The sequence below is a fragment of the Lolium perenne genome, chromosome 2 (genome assembly GCF_019359855.2).
Source record: "Lolium perenne isolate Kyuss_39 chromosome 2, Kyuss_2.0, whole genome shotgun sequence".
Lineage (NCBI taxonomy): Eukaryota > Viridiplantae > Streptophyta > Magnoliopsida > Poales > Poaceae > Lolium > Lolium perenne.
In genome coordinates, this window is record NC_067245.2 from 4,329,930 (window position 1) to 4,348,896 (window position 18,967).

The 18,967-nt window shown below is 40.6% G+C and overlaps 2 protein-coding genes across 2 annotated transcripts; both read right to left on the reverse strand.

Annotated features, from left to right (window-relative positions):
* Positions 1-788: 788 nt before the first annotated feature.
* LOC127328172 (putative F-box/LRR-repeat protein 23) lies at positions 789-2,502 on the reverse strand. Its single transcript, XM_051354793.1, has 4 exons — positions 2,177-2,502; positions 1,543-1,884; positions 1,246-1,422; positions 789-798 (listed from the first exon to the last, which is right to left on the reverse strand). The coding sequence occupies exons 1-4, from the start codon at positions 2,500-2,502 to the stop codon at positions 789-791; spliced, it is 855 nt and encodes a 284-aa protein (XP_051210753.1).
* A 1,698-nt stretch (positions 2,503-4,200) lies between these two features.
* On the reverse strand, positions 4,201-8,262 carry LOC127330959 (uncharacterized). Its single transcript, XM_051357041.1, has 9 exons — positions 7,953-8,262; positions 7,197-7,312; positions 6,830-7,002; positions 5,783-5,876; positions 5,298-5,409; positions 5,099-5,187; positions 4,883-4,968; positions 4,692-4,756; positions 4,201-4,602 (listed from the first exon to the last, which is right to left on the reverse strand). Exons 1-9 carry the CDS (start codon positions 8,107-8,109, stop codon positions 4,493-4,495), a joined length of 1,002 nt encoding a protein of 333 aa, XP_051213001.1. The 5' UTR covers positions 8,110-8,262; the 3' UTR covers positions 4,201-4,492.
* Between the last annotated feature and the right edge of the window lie 10,705 nt (positions 8,263-18,967).

Sequence of the window (18,967 nt, forward strand, 5' to 3'; positions counted from 1 at the left end):
CGGAATACTGGCGTAATTCGACACGCGCCGCTTGAGGACTTATCGTGAATCGAATCTCAGATATGTTTTATCGAGTACCTAACGCGTCCGCAAGGATTTTTCTTCGTATCTGTTGATACGGATGAAGTGATAGAGCACATTCGGGTGCGATATCACGTCATGCAGGATGGATCCTGGGGACTTAACTTCGTAAAATATTACGGCATTCAGAATTTTTACCGCGATGGCATGCTCTGAGAATATATTGTCGAGTGCCTTTGTCGGCTGCTGGATTTGTGAATTTCTTCGAGTTGTCATATGACAATATCTTGAACTCCCGATGGGAGTACATGACGAGTTACGTGTAACTCGAAGATGTACGATGAAAATTCTTCGTATGTACTTCTATATTGTCTTGTCATTTTCTTATTTTTTTCTTCCTCATATTTAATCGGGTGTGCGACCAGCGCTCCCGATGGGAGTAGCCCCCGAAGCTACAGCCGTCCTCATATTTCTTCCTCATATATCCCGGATGCCGTAATATTTTACGAAGGTATGTCCCCTAGATCCATCCTGTGCGGCGTGATATCGCACCCGAATGCGCTCTGCTACTTCATCCGTATCAACAGATACGAAGGAAAATCCTAACGGACGCGTTAGGTACTCGATAAAACATATCTGAGATTCGATTCACGATAAGTTCTTAAGCGGCGCGTGTTGAGTTACGTCAGTTTTCCGGTTGTCAGGTTGATTGGGCTCTAACTTAGTTTCCGGCTAATCAGGAGTTAGCAATCCGGTAATAGTAATAATTAAATTTCTCTGCACAAGACAATAAGGCAAGAAAAACTTTACACATATTCAGAAGGGGAACACGGATGGGTGTTTCAAGTTTGCCACCATGTAGGTCGACGCAAGTGTCAGCCGAGACTGCACGCAGCAACCAGAACCTCCATATCTCAGTTCCATTATGCCCTCATTTTATCTCAGATACGAATTCGGATGATGTTACATAGCTCATTAATTATCATAACTCCGGAAACTCGTTGATCCACTTGTTCTTGCGAAATGAAGGAAAACATGGCCACTCGGAGACTCGAGAGTAGTTTATTTCAAAGGATCCTTTATCTTGTGAAGGTGAGATCTTGCACACACAACACATGCTAATACCATGAAGAAAAGTCGGTCCTCATTTGATGAGTTGTGGACGGAACGACGCAACAAACCATCATAACATCCAAAGCAACACCACTACATTAGCTCAAGTACCTTCGCATGCTCTTGACGTCGAGGATCCTTTCATGCTCCTCAAAATCGGCCCCATCAATCTCATCACCTAGGTAGGAATAAAGAGAAAGATCATGGTAATCGTTGGAGTCGTAGTCACCCCCGAAGTCCGAGTAAATCGGAGAAAAATCCCTTAAGTCCCAATAAAATGAAGAAAACCTACAGGGACAAGGTCCAGATAGCGGAATGTACTCGCAGTAATCCATGGTGATCGCTGCACACTTTTCTGTTAGGTTACCATTCATATTGATATTGCAGCAATCACTTATGTTAAGATACTGTAGGTGGCGGCAGCTGTCAATGATGGATGTCAGGCCTTCATTGCTGAGATTATCGCCGACGAGCTCCAAGGAACGTAGCCCGTACATCCTTGTGATTGCGAATGCTTTTCGATCATCGGTACGCCCCTTAGCAGGGCAAGAGTGACGCCTTTTCTGGACAAGCCTGAAGCGCTTCAGGCATGGGCACAGTTTTGCTACTAGCTCGAGCACTTCTTCATCGTGTAAACAATGATAAAGCTCAAGCTCCTCCAGCAAAGGGAGCTTCTTTATTGCATTTGCAAATCCTCCTTTCGAGATACCATAACACCTGGTGAGATCAAGGCTCTTCAGCATAGGCGCCCTGCAACATATAATTAATATTAATATAACAACAATTAAAAAACCATCCTAGCATTACAGTTCTAAATAAAACTGCCGGATATCTATTTTTTTAAAGGGCCAGTGAACTCGTATCTTTGTTGAGCAGAAATGAATAATTGGAGCTAGCGTGCAAGAGAACATTTATATGTGCTATAATTTGGCATACGAGAAGAATTGCAGCCGTGACCTAATAAGAACGTAGGGAGATTATATGAGAACAGCCAGACAATTGCCTAAAAACAGAGGGAGGTTATAAGACGAAAAAAACTAACCGCTGAGCGATGAGCATGAAGAGGTTGTCATCGAGGCTCTCGGCGAGGAAGGTGTGGCACTGCCCCGCGCTGAGCCGTAGGGCAGACCGCATGACATTTTCGAGCGTGGCCCGCCAGGTGAAGGGCGGGACGTCGGGAAGATCGCGCACGTCAATGCGCCGCCACAGCTCGGGCTCCTCCCGCGCAGCGCGTCGCCATGACCGGCACACCTCCGCCACGCCGCCGAGCAGAAGCTCCGGGAGGCTCAGCTTGTGCAGGACGCAGGAGATCGAGTCCGCGGGCAGCTCCGCCCAGTCCCGCTCCCACGCCTCCACCGGCTCCGGCATGCAGTGGAAGACCGAGACGTGGAACGCCGGGGCTTTCCTGGATCGTCCCCTTCGCGTACGCCGCCAAGCGGCTGCAGGCGGAGGCATCACGATCGCGTCGCGACCTGCAAGGCTTGGGAGGATTTGGTTTTATGGAGAGGGGTAGGTCGGTGGCCCCTTTTTTTTCATGGGGCTAGCCCGATCCGGGGACTATAGGTACTCAATTGTTAGATGAGAGTTAACAGCAAAAAAGAAAAGAGTTTCACCACATTCATGTTGCAACTTCCAAGGATTCAGGTATAAATATTTCAATTTTCTCTACAGTAATTTATTTGAAGATTCTTTGATAGTTCGATTGGTTGTTGGGATGTCGGAAATCATCGTAACTGCACTTCCAATATGTTTTCAGGCGAAAACTCGGAGTCGGAGTTGATCTCGTGTTCTACGTCAGATAATGGAGGGATTACAGCTTATATGTTCTAGTTATACTGTTCCAACAAACAGAAGTCTCGGTAGAACTTTCAGAACAAAAAAATTAACCGGAAATTTAGATAGAATGAACACTGAATCGTAAGAGATCGAGATAGATAAGGCATTGACATTATATTTCTGGTGAAAAATAAGGTTAAGTTCAGAACTGAATGGCTAGAAAGTCAAATGGAGAAATATTTCCCGTAGAACACTGAGACGTGGAACGATGGGGCCTTCCTGTCTCGTCCCCTTGGTTGCGCTGCCAAGTGGCCACCGGCGGAGGCGTCGTGATATCGCTTTGGAGTTTCAATTTAAAACTTGGTTTTATTGCGATCAGTACGTGGGTGCCCCAATTTCATACTAGGGTCCACATGTTAGGCAATCGTTAAAAGAAAAAAAAAATGGTTTCACCACATTCCTGTTGCATCTTCCAAGGGTTCAAACACAAAAATATTATCAATTTTGCATATTTCTTTTATTTGAAGGTTCATCGATTGGTTGCTGGGATGTCTCAATGCGATAGAACTCAACTTCAAGTATGGTTTTAGTTGGAAATTCAAGGAGGGTTTTACAATTCACCACACTTTTCTTTATACTTATATTATTTGCCACACTTCAAGTATGGTTTCAGCTCGAACTTCAGATGGCGCCTGGATTTAATTTCATTCATGAAACCTATAATCCGTAATTGGTTCTGTGACTAACAAGCACGTCGTTGGTTTAAACTTTGGTTGAAGGTGGTAGCTCAAAACAAAGTCACACCAAATTAATATGTTCCAGCAATGCTGTATGCCCTGTACCAACAAATCAAAATTAGACGAATGTGAATGGATAAAATGAACACTAAACCAAAAGGAAATATGACACACGAATGTGACATATTTCCGGTGAAAAAATAGGTTTTGTTCAGAGCTCAGTGGCTAGAAAATCCAACAGAGGATGACCACCGAGAAGGATAAATATACACAATTGCACTGTGCAGAGGTGAACAAGAACACTCAATCGAAGGAAATGAGACAGACAAAGGTTACTATATTTCTGGTGAAAAATCAGGTTAAGTTCAGAACTCAATGGCTAGAAAGTCAAACAGTGGAACTTGTGCAGTGTCTACATAGTTTCTAAACCTGTCAGGGCAACAAAACCGATGGTATGACACATCCCTACGACCCCCTTGACATTGTCATTCACTCTGGGTAAGAAGAATTGTTCAACGTACGGGTAAAATGAACACCGAAGCCAAAGGAAACAAGACAAGCAAAGGTGACTACATTTCCGCGGACAATTCAGGTCAAGTTCAGAACTCCATGTTCAGAAAGTCAAACAGAGGATGACCACCGAGCAAAACAAATATACACCCTTTACATTGTGCAGTGTTTGCATAGTTTCTAAAACTGCTTGGGGCAACAAAAAAATCGGCAGTTACGCTGGTTCCACACATCCCTACTGTCCCCTTGACATTGATATTCACTCAGACTGAGGGTAAGAACCCCCGCAAAAAAAAAACTCAAGAGTAAGAAGAATTGTTCAACGTATGTGGCTATTAATTACTGACACCAAGGAACTCTGTGAAGGTTGGGTATTTGGGCTCCCATCCAATATCAGCCCGAGTTTTCGGGTTCTCCATCCTCTTCCCTAATGGACCATCGGTACCTGAAGTAAAGGCCAATTGAAGATTATCCTAGAAACGGTCAATGTATGTACACCAAAAAACGTCACAATGGAGCAGGTACAGAACTTACCAGTAAAACCTTGAAATTCTGTGTCAAACTTTCCACTTTTGTTAACAGCATCCATTATTTCTTGCCTGAAAAGTACAAATTTATCCATTTTAACTGGCAGAATGAGTTGATCGTTCAGCTATCAGTAGATCCATGATACCCTCAAGAAAACCGAGCTAGATGGATATATAATTGATGTGAACAACCCTAACCTGGAAAGAGGCTTATTGTCACAGCCCAAAAAGATGCGACCCCGAGGTCTCTTTTTCATTATGGCAATTGCAAGGGACGCAGCATCCTGAAATTATATAAGTATATAACACAAGATTACAGCTCACAAAATGCTGATTGAACAGCAGGAGACAACATCCCCACAATATCAATATTAAATGAGTATAAAAAGATAAATTTTACTAAGCTCATTTAACCTCATAATGGATCTGATTGATAACATGATCTGGTCGCGAGTCCAATGTTCCCTTCCTCAACCAGAAAAAATGAGCACCTCTATCTATTTTGTGTGTCCAAGTTAAGGAAATTATCTACCAGTTCTTTTCATCCTATATTGCTCAAAAGCTCTGTGTTCATGCTTGCACTTTTGAACAAGTAATTTATAAGTTGAGGATATATAAAGTCCTGCTAGCCTGAGAACACAGCCTCCTGCCTCCAGCACAACATTTTCAGCTCTAAGAAGGACATCAGTACGAGGACCCCTGCCAACAGGAATAGATGGACAATCCTGCAGAAAGTTAGAGGAAAAAACATGGTCAAAGCAATGAAAATTCACAAAATATTTAGAGGTAGTTGTGTGTTGTAGGCAAGAAATGTTACTACTGTGAACGAAAATAAGAAATGTTTCTAGTGTAAACTATAATAAATATGAAGTTGCAACTGTATTACTATGCTAGGGATGGAGTCAAGACAAAGGGAACAACAAGAGAAAAGCATTCATCCATTGTTTCTTTTGCTAAGATCCATAGCAACGCATGGGTACTCTGCTAGTTTCTATGATTTGTGAATATGTTTCATTTACTGTAACTTTTATCACCTAATGGAGCCAAAACTGGTAGACACTTATGATCTATGCAAAATACGCAGTCTAGCAGTCATACCTCGTTGCACAATTTGTTGTCGCTGCAGTCATAGAGAGCAGTGCTCGATGTAAACAGGAAAGAACCTTCACCACTCCAATTTGAGGCAGCCACTCTGCATGCATTTTCTGAAATGAGGATACAATGCATGTCCATGAAATGCAATTTGTTTAGCATAAGATAGATGCACATTGCACAATAATATAGGGAAACTATTCTAGTTACTTCCTACCAGTTCATTGAGATGCAAAAAATGGTGTAATTCATGAACAATGGTAAAATCCTACAAACCAAATTGGTGATAAACAGGACTGTATTGACATCGGAAAAGGTTGGCGGCCCCCATCTGTATATAATACTAGTAATAACATATCCTTTGTAGTTTATACATTAAAAAAAAACTATCCAAAATCAACAACCATAAGAGCCTAGTGGAGTTAGTTGTTCCAAGCACAGTGTACATGTAAAATCCATAAATTAAAAAAAAATACAATATGAAGCCTCGTGGCGATATGTATGTACATGTGTTAAAATTGCGATAAGCTCATCTAATATGTTTATAAATACCACAAGACGAGAAAGTCCTGGCTGAACCATGTTATACCACACATTTCCCTCTACTACTCCGAACAGCACGTTGAAAGTGATATTGCCACTAGTAACTCTGACACGTGTCACACGTCCATTTGCAGATTGCAGTTACACTTAAACTAGTGTGATCATCTGCATAATGTCTGACCAACCATCACTATTGATGCCACCATCGCCGTCCATACATACGTCCATCAAAATCAATTCCATTATGTGAATGTCTTCATATTAAGTTCTTAACAAATGTTCACTATTGTTCATAAGCCCTAACCTTTGTATCAGCAATTAAACTTCCTTGCTTTAATATATTCAGTTTCGACACAAGTTCGGTTTGGATATGAGACCCCAACCCAAACAGCCCAGACATAGGGAAGTAACCACAAACTGGAGATAGGTACCAATGCTTCCAATCTTAATTGTTCCAGATCGGTACCAAATCTATTTCATGGAATTATCACTAAAATCACCGTCACTTACCTTAAATCACCAGGGTAATCATCAGAACGAGATGGAGGGGCACAGAAAATAACATATGGAGCCTTCTGAGAAATCATGGATCCCTTTAAGGAGGGAATGATGCCCATATCGGTTAGCTCGCTGTGATGATCTGTGCTTGCAGTCTGGCCAAAAACTTTGCAGCCTGGATGTTCCTGTAGAAGATGAAGTTGAGTACCTAATTAGACAAATTGACAATGTGGTTCCAATTTTCCATCTTCGCATTGAAATTTAGCCTTACAAAAATAATATCCAAACAGGAAAAACATAAGCAGAAGAGATGTCATAATTTCGCTCATTCCGACAAGCAAGATTATCTTTAACAAGTATCAACCACATGTATTCATACCTTTAGCCACTTCTCAGCTACCAGTCTCCCAAGCACACCTGGGCCCACAATCAGTAAATCATTCTGGGTAACAACGTTGGTGTCGGGCATCACGACCCCTGTATTTTGAGTTACCCCTAGCAGCAATGAAGAACAATATACAGAAGTCAGTTAGTTGCAAGCATCACTATGGAGTTCAACATTTGGAGATAAAGAAGACGGCACTAGAGACTCTATCAGTTATATAACCTTCACCACACAGAAGCTTAGGTAAGTTCAATATGTACATCTGTTCAATGTCTTTTCATAATCAATTCCACCATGACTCAAGGCCATAAATTTCCGCATACTGGTGAAGTTACTACCTAATGTTGCCGCGTCCATCATTATATGAGAGGAGATGGATGGCCCAAGAACTAAACTAGTATAAACTAGTTACTTGCCAATGAAAAAATGGGCATAGTGATAATTATTGGCAGGGTGCACGTCATGCGAGCTAGCCTGATCACATGGTTTCTCCAGAAGCCTTGTTCTAGTTTCCAAAATTCATGTAGTCGTGTCATGTTGTTGTTGCCTATTATCTATCAGAACGTGTATAAAGAAAATACAATGCTGAAGCTATGCACACCTACACAAAACAGCAACATCAGTGTTGCTTGAGCTGAGTTGGAAACAGGTTGGTACCAAATGTTACGGGTCAACTAACAGTAAATACTTTAGGCTTGCACGCGCAGGGAATGGAAGAGAAAGGGGGGCGAGGGCCAGTGGGAATGTTACCGAGAGAGGCGGCTATAGGCGTGCGGCGGGCGAAGCGGACGCGGGCCGGGCCGTCGGCGGAGGCGGAGAGCGCGCGGTGGCTGACGAGCGGGGGCGCGGACGGGAGCAGCCTGGTGCGGAGCGGCGACGGCGACCCCACGAAGGTGCACGCCGCCATGTAGTACGAGAGCTTTCCTTCGCCGGAGCAGGGATGGAGGATGGATTGGATGGCGACGACCTGAAGACGATATTTGGGTTTGGGGCCCACGCCCACCACGACCTGAAGCGAGCCCTGTTGCCTGTTGGTGTCCGGCTGACATGTGGGGCCTGCTTGCTAGATGCTTCAGAGCTTTTTTATGTTCCCATTTTCGTTTTCCCCATTTTTCTCGGACTTGTAGTTTTGATTAAAGCTCTGGCGATAAACTATTCAAGATTGAAGAAGAAAAGGTGTGGTATCGTCATGCATGGATGGATGAAACCGAAGAAAACTTTTGTAAAACTTAATGTGGATGCAGGCTTCGATTTGGATTTAGGTATGGGAAGCACTTGAGCTATCCTTCGGGATGACAAAGGTTTCTTTCTAGCAACGAGTTATTGTGGAATACCGAATGTCTCATACCCCTCTACGGAGGAATCTTGGGCCCTCCGATATGGTTTGATCCTAGCAGGATAGTTCGGGTGCAATAGGATTGAAGTCAATTTTGATTACCTCAGCGTGATTGAGGTGATGCGGAATGGGTGAATTCTTTGGGACTAGCGGTAGAAATCTATGAAAAACGTTCCTCTTTATCAAAACTTTGTAATAGTTTAATTTTTTCATTGTCCTACAAAAGTTAATGTAGCGGCAGACTGTCTGCCTACACGCTCGGAAGGATCTATGTCAATTGCTTGGCATGAGGCACCTCCCAATTTCTTAGTTTCGGTTATGTCAAACCTCGATGTATCCATATTGCCGATTTAACGACATGTTGGCTTTTCCTAAAATAATAGGATAACACGTAGGAATAGAAATCCTGTAGAATTAGGACGCCATGTCCTACTTGAATTTCATAAGAAGAGACATTCTCTTTGATTATGGTGATGAAGAAAAATTTCCATGATGTATCTCATGCTATTTTTCTATAAAACTTGACCGCGGCTTGTTCTCAATTAACTTGGAACTAGCTTAATTCTCAACCACCTAATTTCTTGTGCACCTGGAAAAAAGATGTGCAATTACACACCCATATACAATTCTCGCATGCACGAAACAAGAAGCAACTGTAATGGTCCTAGAGTCAACCTAAAACTAAATTAATTCTCGTACGAGCAAGAACTAGCAAAATATATAAAATTTGCAATACAGGATTCTAATGTGATTTTTGCCTATGAAATCTGGTCCTATGAATCAAACGGCTTTTCAAGAAAAAAATTCCATACGATTTTAATCCTACACAAATCTTTGTAAAATTCTACTAATCAAATAGGCCCTTTGGATCTTCTAACCCAGTCCACTACATCTGGATTAGTATAACAATTTGATTAAAAATATACGGAAACGGTTCCTTAATTATGTCATTTCCATGTACAATGCTCTACACTCTAGTTCTCCTTTCTCCCCTAGCTTCTTCCGCCATGGCTCCTCCTCCTACTATTTCGTTGTTGCTCCTCCTCGGAATCTATAATCACAAATGACAACCATGGATGGAACTCATAAGAGGCTCGACTTGAATAAAAATGGGGCTTTTTTGTTGTACGAAGTTCAAGGAAGGCGGTAAACTAGGTATAGTTGATATTTTCAAATGATCTGCTACAGGCACTGCCGAGCCCGAAGCGGCGAAGTTAGTGCTTGAAAAGTAAATATTACTACTATTGATTAAGAGTATGTATTTGCTAGATACCATTGTTCAACATGCTACAGTGTTCTTTTTGGTTTGGTGTGAACACATGGGCAACATGTTGTGGTGATGATGAGTGTCTATTTCAACACGCCATTTTTTTCCCATTGTTGTGAGTGTTGGCTTGTACTACATTGATTTTCTCGTGATTTGGTTAGATGTGAGTGTGACCAGTGAAGATTTGATGCATGACCTAAACTTTTGCTTCATAAGTGGTAGACATTCTTTTTGCATATTTTGTATGCACCTTCTACTTGGCCACCCAAAAAGATTTAATGATCCCTATTAAAACATTGTTTTGATATATAGTGTGTGCCACGCTAGTGGCTTCAGTACCCCATACATGCCATGCCTAGTTAATCAGTCACATCAACATGACAATAGGGACAAGAAAAATACTTAACTTGGCACCTTTAATTCTAATAAAAAGTTAAGCATTGATGTTTAAAAAAACCGATTTTTAACACTTCCATTATATATGACCTAACACATATCCAACTGCTAACACAGTAACATTGATTTTTTTTTTGACAGAACACAGTAACATTGATCTAAGGTCGCGCGCTCGGTCAAAACGGCGCGTTGGCAGGAGCCCAATACCACCCACGCCGCTTGTTGAAGGCCAACGCTGGGCGTCGGGCGACGGATTTGGTGCAAAAAATCGGTCGTTCCTGCACCGTCCGATCGTAATCCGGCGGGCGGAATTAGCAGCATTGCGATTTTTGCATTTTGCCCCCGGTTTTTAGAAAATCAACCCGCGGTCCTAAGCCTATCAGTTTAAACCGAACACGTGTTTTCCTTTGCCCCCAAACTTTCAGATATTTACAACAAAACCCGCCGCTTAGTATAGCAACAAAACCCGCCGCTTTGTGTACAAAAGTTAAAAAGTATTACAACAAAATTTTCACAGTAAATCTTCACATATATGTACAACAAATTATCAATATATTTACAATAATAATTAACAACAAAAACAATATTTTTTATTTGTGTGTTTACAATAATAGTCAGTTTCCATGCAAAAATATCTTTACAACAAATCAGAAACATACTTACAACAATAATTAATTACAAAAACCAACATTATTTTATTTGGATGTTTACAATAAAAGTCCGCTTTCATTCCAGAAATATCTTTAGAACAAACCAGTAACATATATACAACAATAATTAGCAACACAGAACACAAATAATTTGGGTGTTTACAACAAAAGTCGCAAACATCATCCACAAAAACCGCAGACTATTTACAACTTAATATATATGTTTGCAAATAATTCAAAAGTTGTTAAGAAAATAATTTAATTTGCTACAATTTGAATTACAACAAAAATCATCGTCTATTTTTACAAAAGTTAGAAACAAATACAACAAAAATTCATATGTTTGCAAACAATCAAAAGTGGTCAAGCAACAATTAATTTGTTATAGATTGAATTACAATAAAAGTCGCAAACTATATTTACAAAGGGTGTCAAACGATTACAACAAAAAGTCTATATGTTTGCAAACACTGCAAAAGTGGTGAAGCAACAATTAATTTGCTACATATTGAATTACAACAAAATTCACCAACTATTTGTACAAAAGTCAGAAACAATTAAAAACAAAAAATATATATATGCAAGACATTGCAAAGTGGTCAAGCAAAATTTAGTTTGGTACATATTGAATTACAACAAAAAAAACATCAACTATGTTTACAAAATGTCACACATGGATACAACAAAAATCGGTTGCGTAAAAAGAACGAAACAGCGCCAGCAATTGGTTCCTATGTGTCTTGAGTGCTGGGTCAAAACGTGTGGGCGAACAAGTAATGGGCCATGGGCCAGCCGAAACAGCGGGTCGCGGCCTAGCAGCGAGCGCGGACCGAGCGACCGATCCTTTTCGCTCGATCGGTCGCCGGATCGCAAGCGTTTTCCCTTGTTGAACCTCCGCACGTACTGCTTCACCACCCTCGACGGAACACTGTCGCAGTAGCTCCCGCAGCAGCCTGCCGCGCGGCCGGTGCCGCCAAAGCGAGCCCACACCTCACCGTCTTCGTCGATGAACTTGTCCACCCCGTAGCAGTTGGAGGTCATCTTGCGCAACATCACTGCTCCGCCGGCCTCCGCCACCGCTCGCCGCCGCGGTCCTCCAGCAGTTCACGCTACGGATGTAGGCGCTCCTGCCCCGGCCGCCTTCCGAGGGTACCCGGTGATACGTCTCAAACGTATCTATAATTTCTTATGTTCCATGCTACTTTTATGATGATACTCACATGTTTTATATACATTATATGTCGTTATTATGCATTTTCCGGCACTAACCTATTGACGAGATGCCGAAGAGCCAGTTGCTGTTTTCTGCTGTTTTTGGTTTCAGAAATCCTAGTAAGGAAATATTCTCGGAATTGGACGAAATCAACGCCCAGGGGCCTATTTTTCCACGAAGCTTCCAGAAGTCCGAAGAGGAAACGAAGTGGGGCCACGAGGCGACGCCACACTAGGGCGGCGCGGCCCAGGTCCTGGCCGCGCGGCCCTGTTGTGTGGGTCCCTCGTGATGCCCCCTGACCTACCCTTCCGCCTACATAAGGTCTTCGTCGCGAAACCCCCAGTACCGAGAGCCACGATACGGAAAACCTTCCAGAGACGCAGCCGCCGCCAATCCCATCTCGGGGGATTCAGGAGATCGCCTCCGGCACCCTGCCGGAGAGGGGAATCATCTCCCGGAGGACTCTTCATCGCCATGATCGCCTCCGGATCGATGTGTGAGTAGTTCACCCCTGGACCATGGGTCCATAGCAGTAGCTAGATGGTCGTCTTCTCCTAATTGTGCTATCATGTTCGATCTTGTGAGCTGCCTATCATGATCAAGATCGTTTATTTGTAATCCTTCATGTTGTGTTTGTTGGGATCCGATGGATATTGAATACTATGTCAAGTTGATTATCAATCTATCATATATGAGTTGTTTATGTTCTTGCATGATCTCCGTTGCTAGTAGAGGCTCTGGCCAAGTTGATACTTGTAACTCCAAGAGGGAATATTTATGCTCGATAGTGGGTTCATGCCTCCATTAAATCTGGGACAGTGACAGAAAGTTCTAAGGTTGTGGATGTGCTGTTGCCACTAGGGATAAAACATCGATGCTATGTCTAAGGATATTTGTGTTGATTACATTACGCACCATACTTAATGTAATTGTCTGTTGCTTGCAACTTAATACCGGAAGGGGTTCGGATGATAACCTGAAAGTGGACTTTTTAGGCATAGATGCATGCTGGATGGCGGTCTATGTACTTTGTCGTAATGCCCTGATTAAATCTCATAGTACTCATCATGATATATGTATGTGCATTGTTATGCCTTCTTTATTTGTCAATTACCCAACTGTAATTCGTTCACCCAACATGCTATTTATCTTATGGGAGAGACACCACTAGTGAACTGTGGACCCCGGTCCTATTCTTTACATCTGAAATACAATCTACTACAATACTTGTTCTTTACTGTTCTTCGCAAACAATCATCTTCCACACAATACGGTTAATCCTTTGTTCACAACAAGCCGGTGAGATTGACAACATCACTGTTACATTGGGGCAAAGTACTTTGGTTGTGTTGTGCAGGTTCCACGTTGGCGCCGGAATCCCTGGTGTTGCGCCGCACTACACTTCGCCGCCATCAACCTTCAACGTGCTTCTTGGCTCCTCCTGGTTCGATAAACCTTGGTTTCTTTCTGAGGGAAAACTTGCTTCTATACGCATAACACCTTCCTCTTGGGGTTCCCAACGGACGTGTGTTAATTGCACGCATCAAGCACTTTTTCTGGCTCCGTTGCCGGGGAGATCAAGACACGCTGCAAGGGGAGTCTCCACTTCCAATCTCTTTACTTTGTTTTTGTCTTGCTTTATTTTATTTACTACTTTGTTTGCTGCACTAAAACAAAACACACAAAAAATTAGTTGCTAGCTTTACTTTATTTACTATCTTGTTTGCGTTCTCTATATCAAAAACACAAAAAAATTAGTTACTTGCATTTACTTTATCTAGTTTGCTTTATTTACTGTTGCTAAAATGAATACTCCTGAAAACACTAAGTTGTGTGACTTCACAAACACAAATAATAATGATTTCCTATGCACACCTATTGCTCCACCTTCTACTACAGCAGAATTCTTTGAAATTAAACCTGCTTTACTGAATCTTGTTATGAGAGAGCAATTTTCTGGTATTAGTTCTGATGATGCTGCTGCCCATCTTAATAATTTTGTTGAACTATGTGAAATGCAAAAGTATAAGGATGTAGATGGTGATATTATAAAATTGAAATTGTTTCCTTTCTCATTAAGAGGAAGAGCTAAAGATTGGTTGCTATCTTTGCCTAAGAATAGTATTGATTCATGGACTAAATGTAAGGATGCTTTTATTGGTAGATATTATCCTCCCGCTAAAATTATATCTTTGAGAAGTAGCATAATGAATTTTAAGCAATTGGATAATGAACATGTTGCTCAAGCATGGGAGAGAATGAAATCTTTGGTAAAGAATTGCCCAACCCATGGACTGACTACTTGGATGATCATCCAAACCTTCTATGCAGGATTGAATTTTTCTTCGCGGAACCTATTGGATTCAGCTGCTGGAGGTACCTTTATGTCCATCACTTTGGGGGCGGCAACAAAGCTTCTTGATGATATGATGATAAATTACTCTGAATGGCACACGGAAAGAGCTCCACAAGGTAAGAAGGTAAATTATGTTGAAGAAACTTCCTCCTTGAGTGATAAGATTAATGTGATTATGTCTATGCTTGTGAATGGTAGATCTAATGTTGATCCTAATAATGTTCCTTTAGCTTCATTGGTTGCTCAAGAAGAAAATGTTGATGTGAACTTCATTAAAAACAATAATTTCAACAACAATGCTTATAGGAATAATTCTGTTAACAACTATAGGCCATATCCTTCTGCTAATGGTAATGGTTATGGTAATTCTTACAACAATAATAGGAGTGTACCCTCTGGTCTTGAAGCCATGCTTAAAGAATTTATTAGTACACAAACTGCTTTTAACAAATATGTTGAGGAAAAGCTTGATAAAATTGATATTCTTGCTTCTAAGGTTGATAGACTTGCCTCTGATGTTAATCTTTTAAAATTGAAAGTTATGCCTAATAAGGATAATGTAAATAAGATTGTTACTACAGCAAATGCCATCCAAGTTAGAATTAATGATAATATAAGATTAATGGCTGAATTGCGTGCTAGGTGGGATAGAGAAGAAAATGAAAAACTAGCTAAAGAGAATAATGTAGCAAAAGTTTGGACTATTACCACCACTATTAATGATAATGATTCACATGTTGCTACACCTCCTACTATCAATGGTAAAATAATTAGTGTTGGCAATGTTTCTACTCCTAGTACAAAGCGTACAAAACTGCCTGAAATTGCTAAAACTGCTGAAACTGCTTGTGATAAAACTGCTGAAATTTTTTCCAACATTGGGGACAATGATCCCATTGCTGTAGCTCATAATGGTTTAGATTTTGATGATTGTCACATCTCTGAAGTTATAAAGTTCTTACAAAAACTCGCTAAAAGTCTCAATGCTAGTGCTATAAATTTGGCCTTTACAAAACATATTACAAATGCTCTCATAAAAGCTAGAGAAGAGAAACTAAAACTTGAAACTTCTATTCCTAGGAAGTTAGAAGATGGTTGGGAGCCCATCATTAAGATGAGGGTCAATGATTTTGATTGTAATGCTTTATGTGATCTTGGTGCAAGTATTTCTGTTATGCCTAAGAAACTCTATGATATGCTTGACTTGCCACCATTGAAAAATTGTTATTTGGATGTTAATCTTGCTGATAATGCTATGAAGAAACCTTTGGGGAGGATTGATAATGTTCGTATTATGGTTAACAATAACCTTGTCCCCGTTGATTTTGTTGTCTTGGATATTGAATGCAATGCATCTTGTCCCATTATATTGGGAAGACCTTTTCTTCGAACTGTTGGTGCTACTATTGATATGAAGGAAGGTAATATTAAATATCAATTTCCTCTCAAGAAAGGTATGGAACACTTTCCTAGAAAAAGAATGAAGTTACCTTATGATTCTATTATTAGAACAAATTATGATATCGATGCTTCATCTCTTGATAATACTTGATTCACACTTTCTGCGCCTAGCTGAAAGGCGTTAAAGAAAAGCGCTTATGGGAGACAACCCATCATTTTACTACAGCACTTTGTTTTATATTTGAGTCTTGGAAGTTGTTACTACTGTAGCAACCTCTTCTTATCTTTATTTTATTGCATTGTTGTGCCAAGTAAAGTCTTTGATAGTAAAGTCAATACTAGATTTGGATTACTGCGCAGAAACAGATTTCTTGCTGTCACGAATCTAGGAAGAATTCTCTGTAGGTAACTCAGAAAAATCTGCAAATTTATGTGCGTGATCCTCAGATATGTACGCAACTTTCATTCAATTTGAGCATTTTCATCTGAGGAAGTTAAGTTCCCCTGTAAAATTCGTCTTTACGGACTGTTCTGTTTTGACAGATTCTGCCTTTTATTTCGCATTGCCTGTTTTGCTATGTTCGATGGATTTCTTTGTTCCATTAACTTTCAGTAGCTTTGTGCAATGTCCAGAAGTGCTAAGAATGATTATGTCACCTCTGAATATATGAATTTTCAATTATGCACTAACCCTCTAATGAGTTTGTTTTGAGTTTGGTGTGGAGGAAGTTTTCAAGGATCAAGAGAGGAGGATGATACAATATGATCAAGAAGAGTGAAAAGTCTAAGCTTGGGGATGCCCCCGTGGTTCATACCTGCATATTTTAAGAAGACTCAAGCATCTAAGCTTGGGGATGCCCAAGGCATCCCCTTCTTCATCGACAACATTATCAGGTTCCTCTAATGAAACTATATTTTTATTCAGTCACATCTTATGTGCTTTGCTTGGAGCGTCTGTTTGCTTTAGTTTTTGTTTTTGTTTGAATAAAATCGGATCCTAGCATTCTTTATATTGGAGATATTACGCTCCGCTGTTTCGTATGAACACATGTGTTCTTAGCTTTATTCTTAATGTTCATTGCGAAGGTTGAACTACCTCGTTCATTTATATATGGTTGGAAACGGAAAATGCCGCATGTGGTAAATGGTATAATGTCTTGAATAATTTGATACTTGGCAATTGTTGTGCTCATATAGATCATGTTTAAGCTCTTGCATCATGTACTTTGCACCTATTAATGAATAACTACATAGAGCTTGTTAAAATTTGGTTTGCATGATTGGTCTCTCTAAGTCTAGATATTTTCTGGTTGAGGTGTTTGAACAACAAGGAGACGATGTAAAGTCTTATAATGCTTACAATATGTTTATATGTGAGTCTTGCTGCACCATTTCATACTTGAGTTTGCTTCAAACAACCTTGCTAGCCTAGCCTTGTATTGAGAGGGATTCTTCTCGTGCATCCAAATCCTTGAGCCAAATCCATGCCATTTGTGTCCACCATACCTACCTACCACATGGTATTTCTCCGCCATTCCAAAGTACATTACTTGAGTGCTACCTTTAAAATTTCATTCTTTGCCTTTACAATATATAGCTCATGGGACAAATAGCCTTAAAAACTATTGTGGTGAAGAATATGTACTTATGTATCTTATTTCTTAATAAGTTGCTTGTTGTGCGGTAACCATGTTTATGGGGACGCCATCAACTTTTACCTTTGTTGAATATCATGTGAGTTGCTATGCATGTTCATCTTGTCTGAAGTAAGGGCGATTTTCATGATCAAATGGTTTGAGTATGCATATTGTTAGAGAAGAACATTGGGCCGCTAACTAAAGCCATGAATCATGGTGGAAGTTTCAGTTTGGACAATTAATCATCAATCTCTTATGAGAATATTATCTGTTGTTGAATGCTTAAGCATTAAAAGAGGAGTCCATTATCTGTTGTCTATGTTGTCCCGGTATGGATGTCTAAGTTGAGAATAATCAAAAGCGAGAAATCCAATGCGAACTTTCTCCTTAGACCTCTGTACAGGCGGCATAGAGGTACCCCTTTGTGACACTTGGTTGAAACATAAGTTATGCAATGATAATCCGTGTTAATCCAAGCTAATTAGGACAAGGTGCGGGCACTATTGGTATACTATGCATGAGGCTTGCAACTTATAAGATATCTTATACATAACTCATATGATTTATTACTACCGTTGACAAAATTGTTTCTATGTTTTTAAAATGAAAAGCTCTAGCACAAAAATAGTAATCCATGCTTCCCTCTGCGAAGGGCCATTCTTCTACTTTATTGTTGAGTCAGTTTACCTACTTCTTTCTATCTTAGAAGCAAACACTTGTGTATACTGTGTGCATTGGTTCTTACATGTTTACCTATTGCACTTGTTATATTACTTTGTGTTGACAATTATCCATGAGATATACATGTTGAAGTTGAAAGCAACCGCTGAAACTTATATCTTCCTTTGTGTTGTTTCAAAGCTTTCTACTAAGAATTTATTGCTTATGAGTTAACTGTTATGCAAGTCTTATTGATGCTTGTCTTGAAAGTACTATTCATGAAAACTCTTTGCTATATGATTCAGTTGATTACTCATTATCTTCATCATTGCTTCGAATCGCTGCATTCATCTCATGTGCTTTACAATAGTATTGATCAAAATTATGATAGCATGTCACTTCAGAAATTATCTTTGTTATCGTTTACCTACTCGAGGGCGAGTAGGAACTAAGCTTGGGGATGCTTGATACGTCTCAAACGTATCTATAATTTCTTATGTTCCACGCTACTTTTATGATGATACTCACATGTTTTATATACATTATATGTCGTTATTATGCATTTTCTGGCACTAACCTATTGACGAGATGCCGAAGAGCCAGTTGCTGTTTTCTGCTGTTTTTGGTTTCAGAAATCCTAGTAAGGAAATATTCTCGGAATTGGACGAAATCAACGCCCAGGGGCCTATTTTTCCACGAAGCTTCCAGAAGTCCGAAGAGGAAACGAAGTGGGGCCACGAGGCGACGCCACACTAGGGCGGCGCGGCCCAGGTCCTGGCCGCGCGGCCCTGTTGTGTGGGTCCCTCGTGACGCCCCCTGACCTACCCTTCCGCCTACATAAGGTCTTCG

Bases quoted from the DNA above. Each gene is read 5' to 3' on its own strand.
- LOC127328172 (XM_051354793.1), bottom strand. From the start codon at position 2,502: ATGCCGGAGCCGGTGGAGGCGTGGGAGCGGGACTGGGCGGAGCTGCCC. The intron at 1,885-2,176 runs GTTAGTTTTTTT...TATATGTTGCAG, and splicing joins TTCATGCTCATCGCTCAGCG to GGCGCCTATGCTGAAGAGCC. The intron at 1,423-1,542 runs GTATCTTAACAT...TTGTCCCTGTAG, and splicing joins GACAGCTGCCGCCACCTACA to GTTTTCTTCATTTTATTGGG.
- LOC127330959 (XM_051357041.1), bottom strand. From the start codon at position 8,109: ATGGCGGCGTGCACCTTCGTGGGGTCGCCGTCGCCGCTCCGCACCAGG. The intron at 5,410-5,782 runs GTATGACTGCTA...AACTTTCTGCAG, and splicing joins ACAACAAATTGTGCAACGAG to GATTGTCCATCTATTCCTGT. The intron at 4,757-4,882 runs GTTAGGGTTGTT...TGTACTTTTCAG, and splicing joins GACAATAAGCCTCTTTCCAG to GCAAGAAATAATGGATGCTG.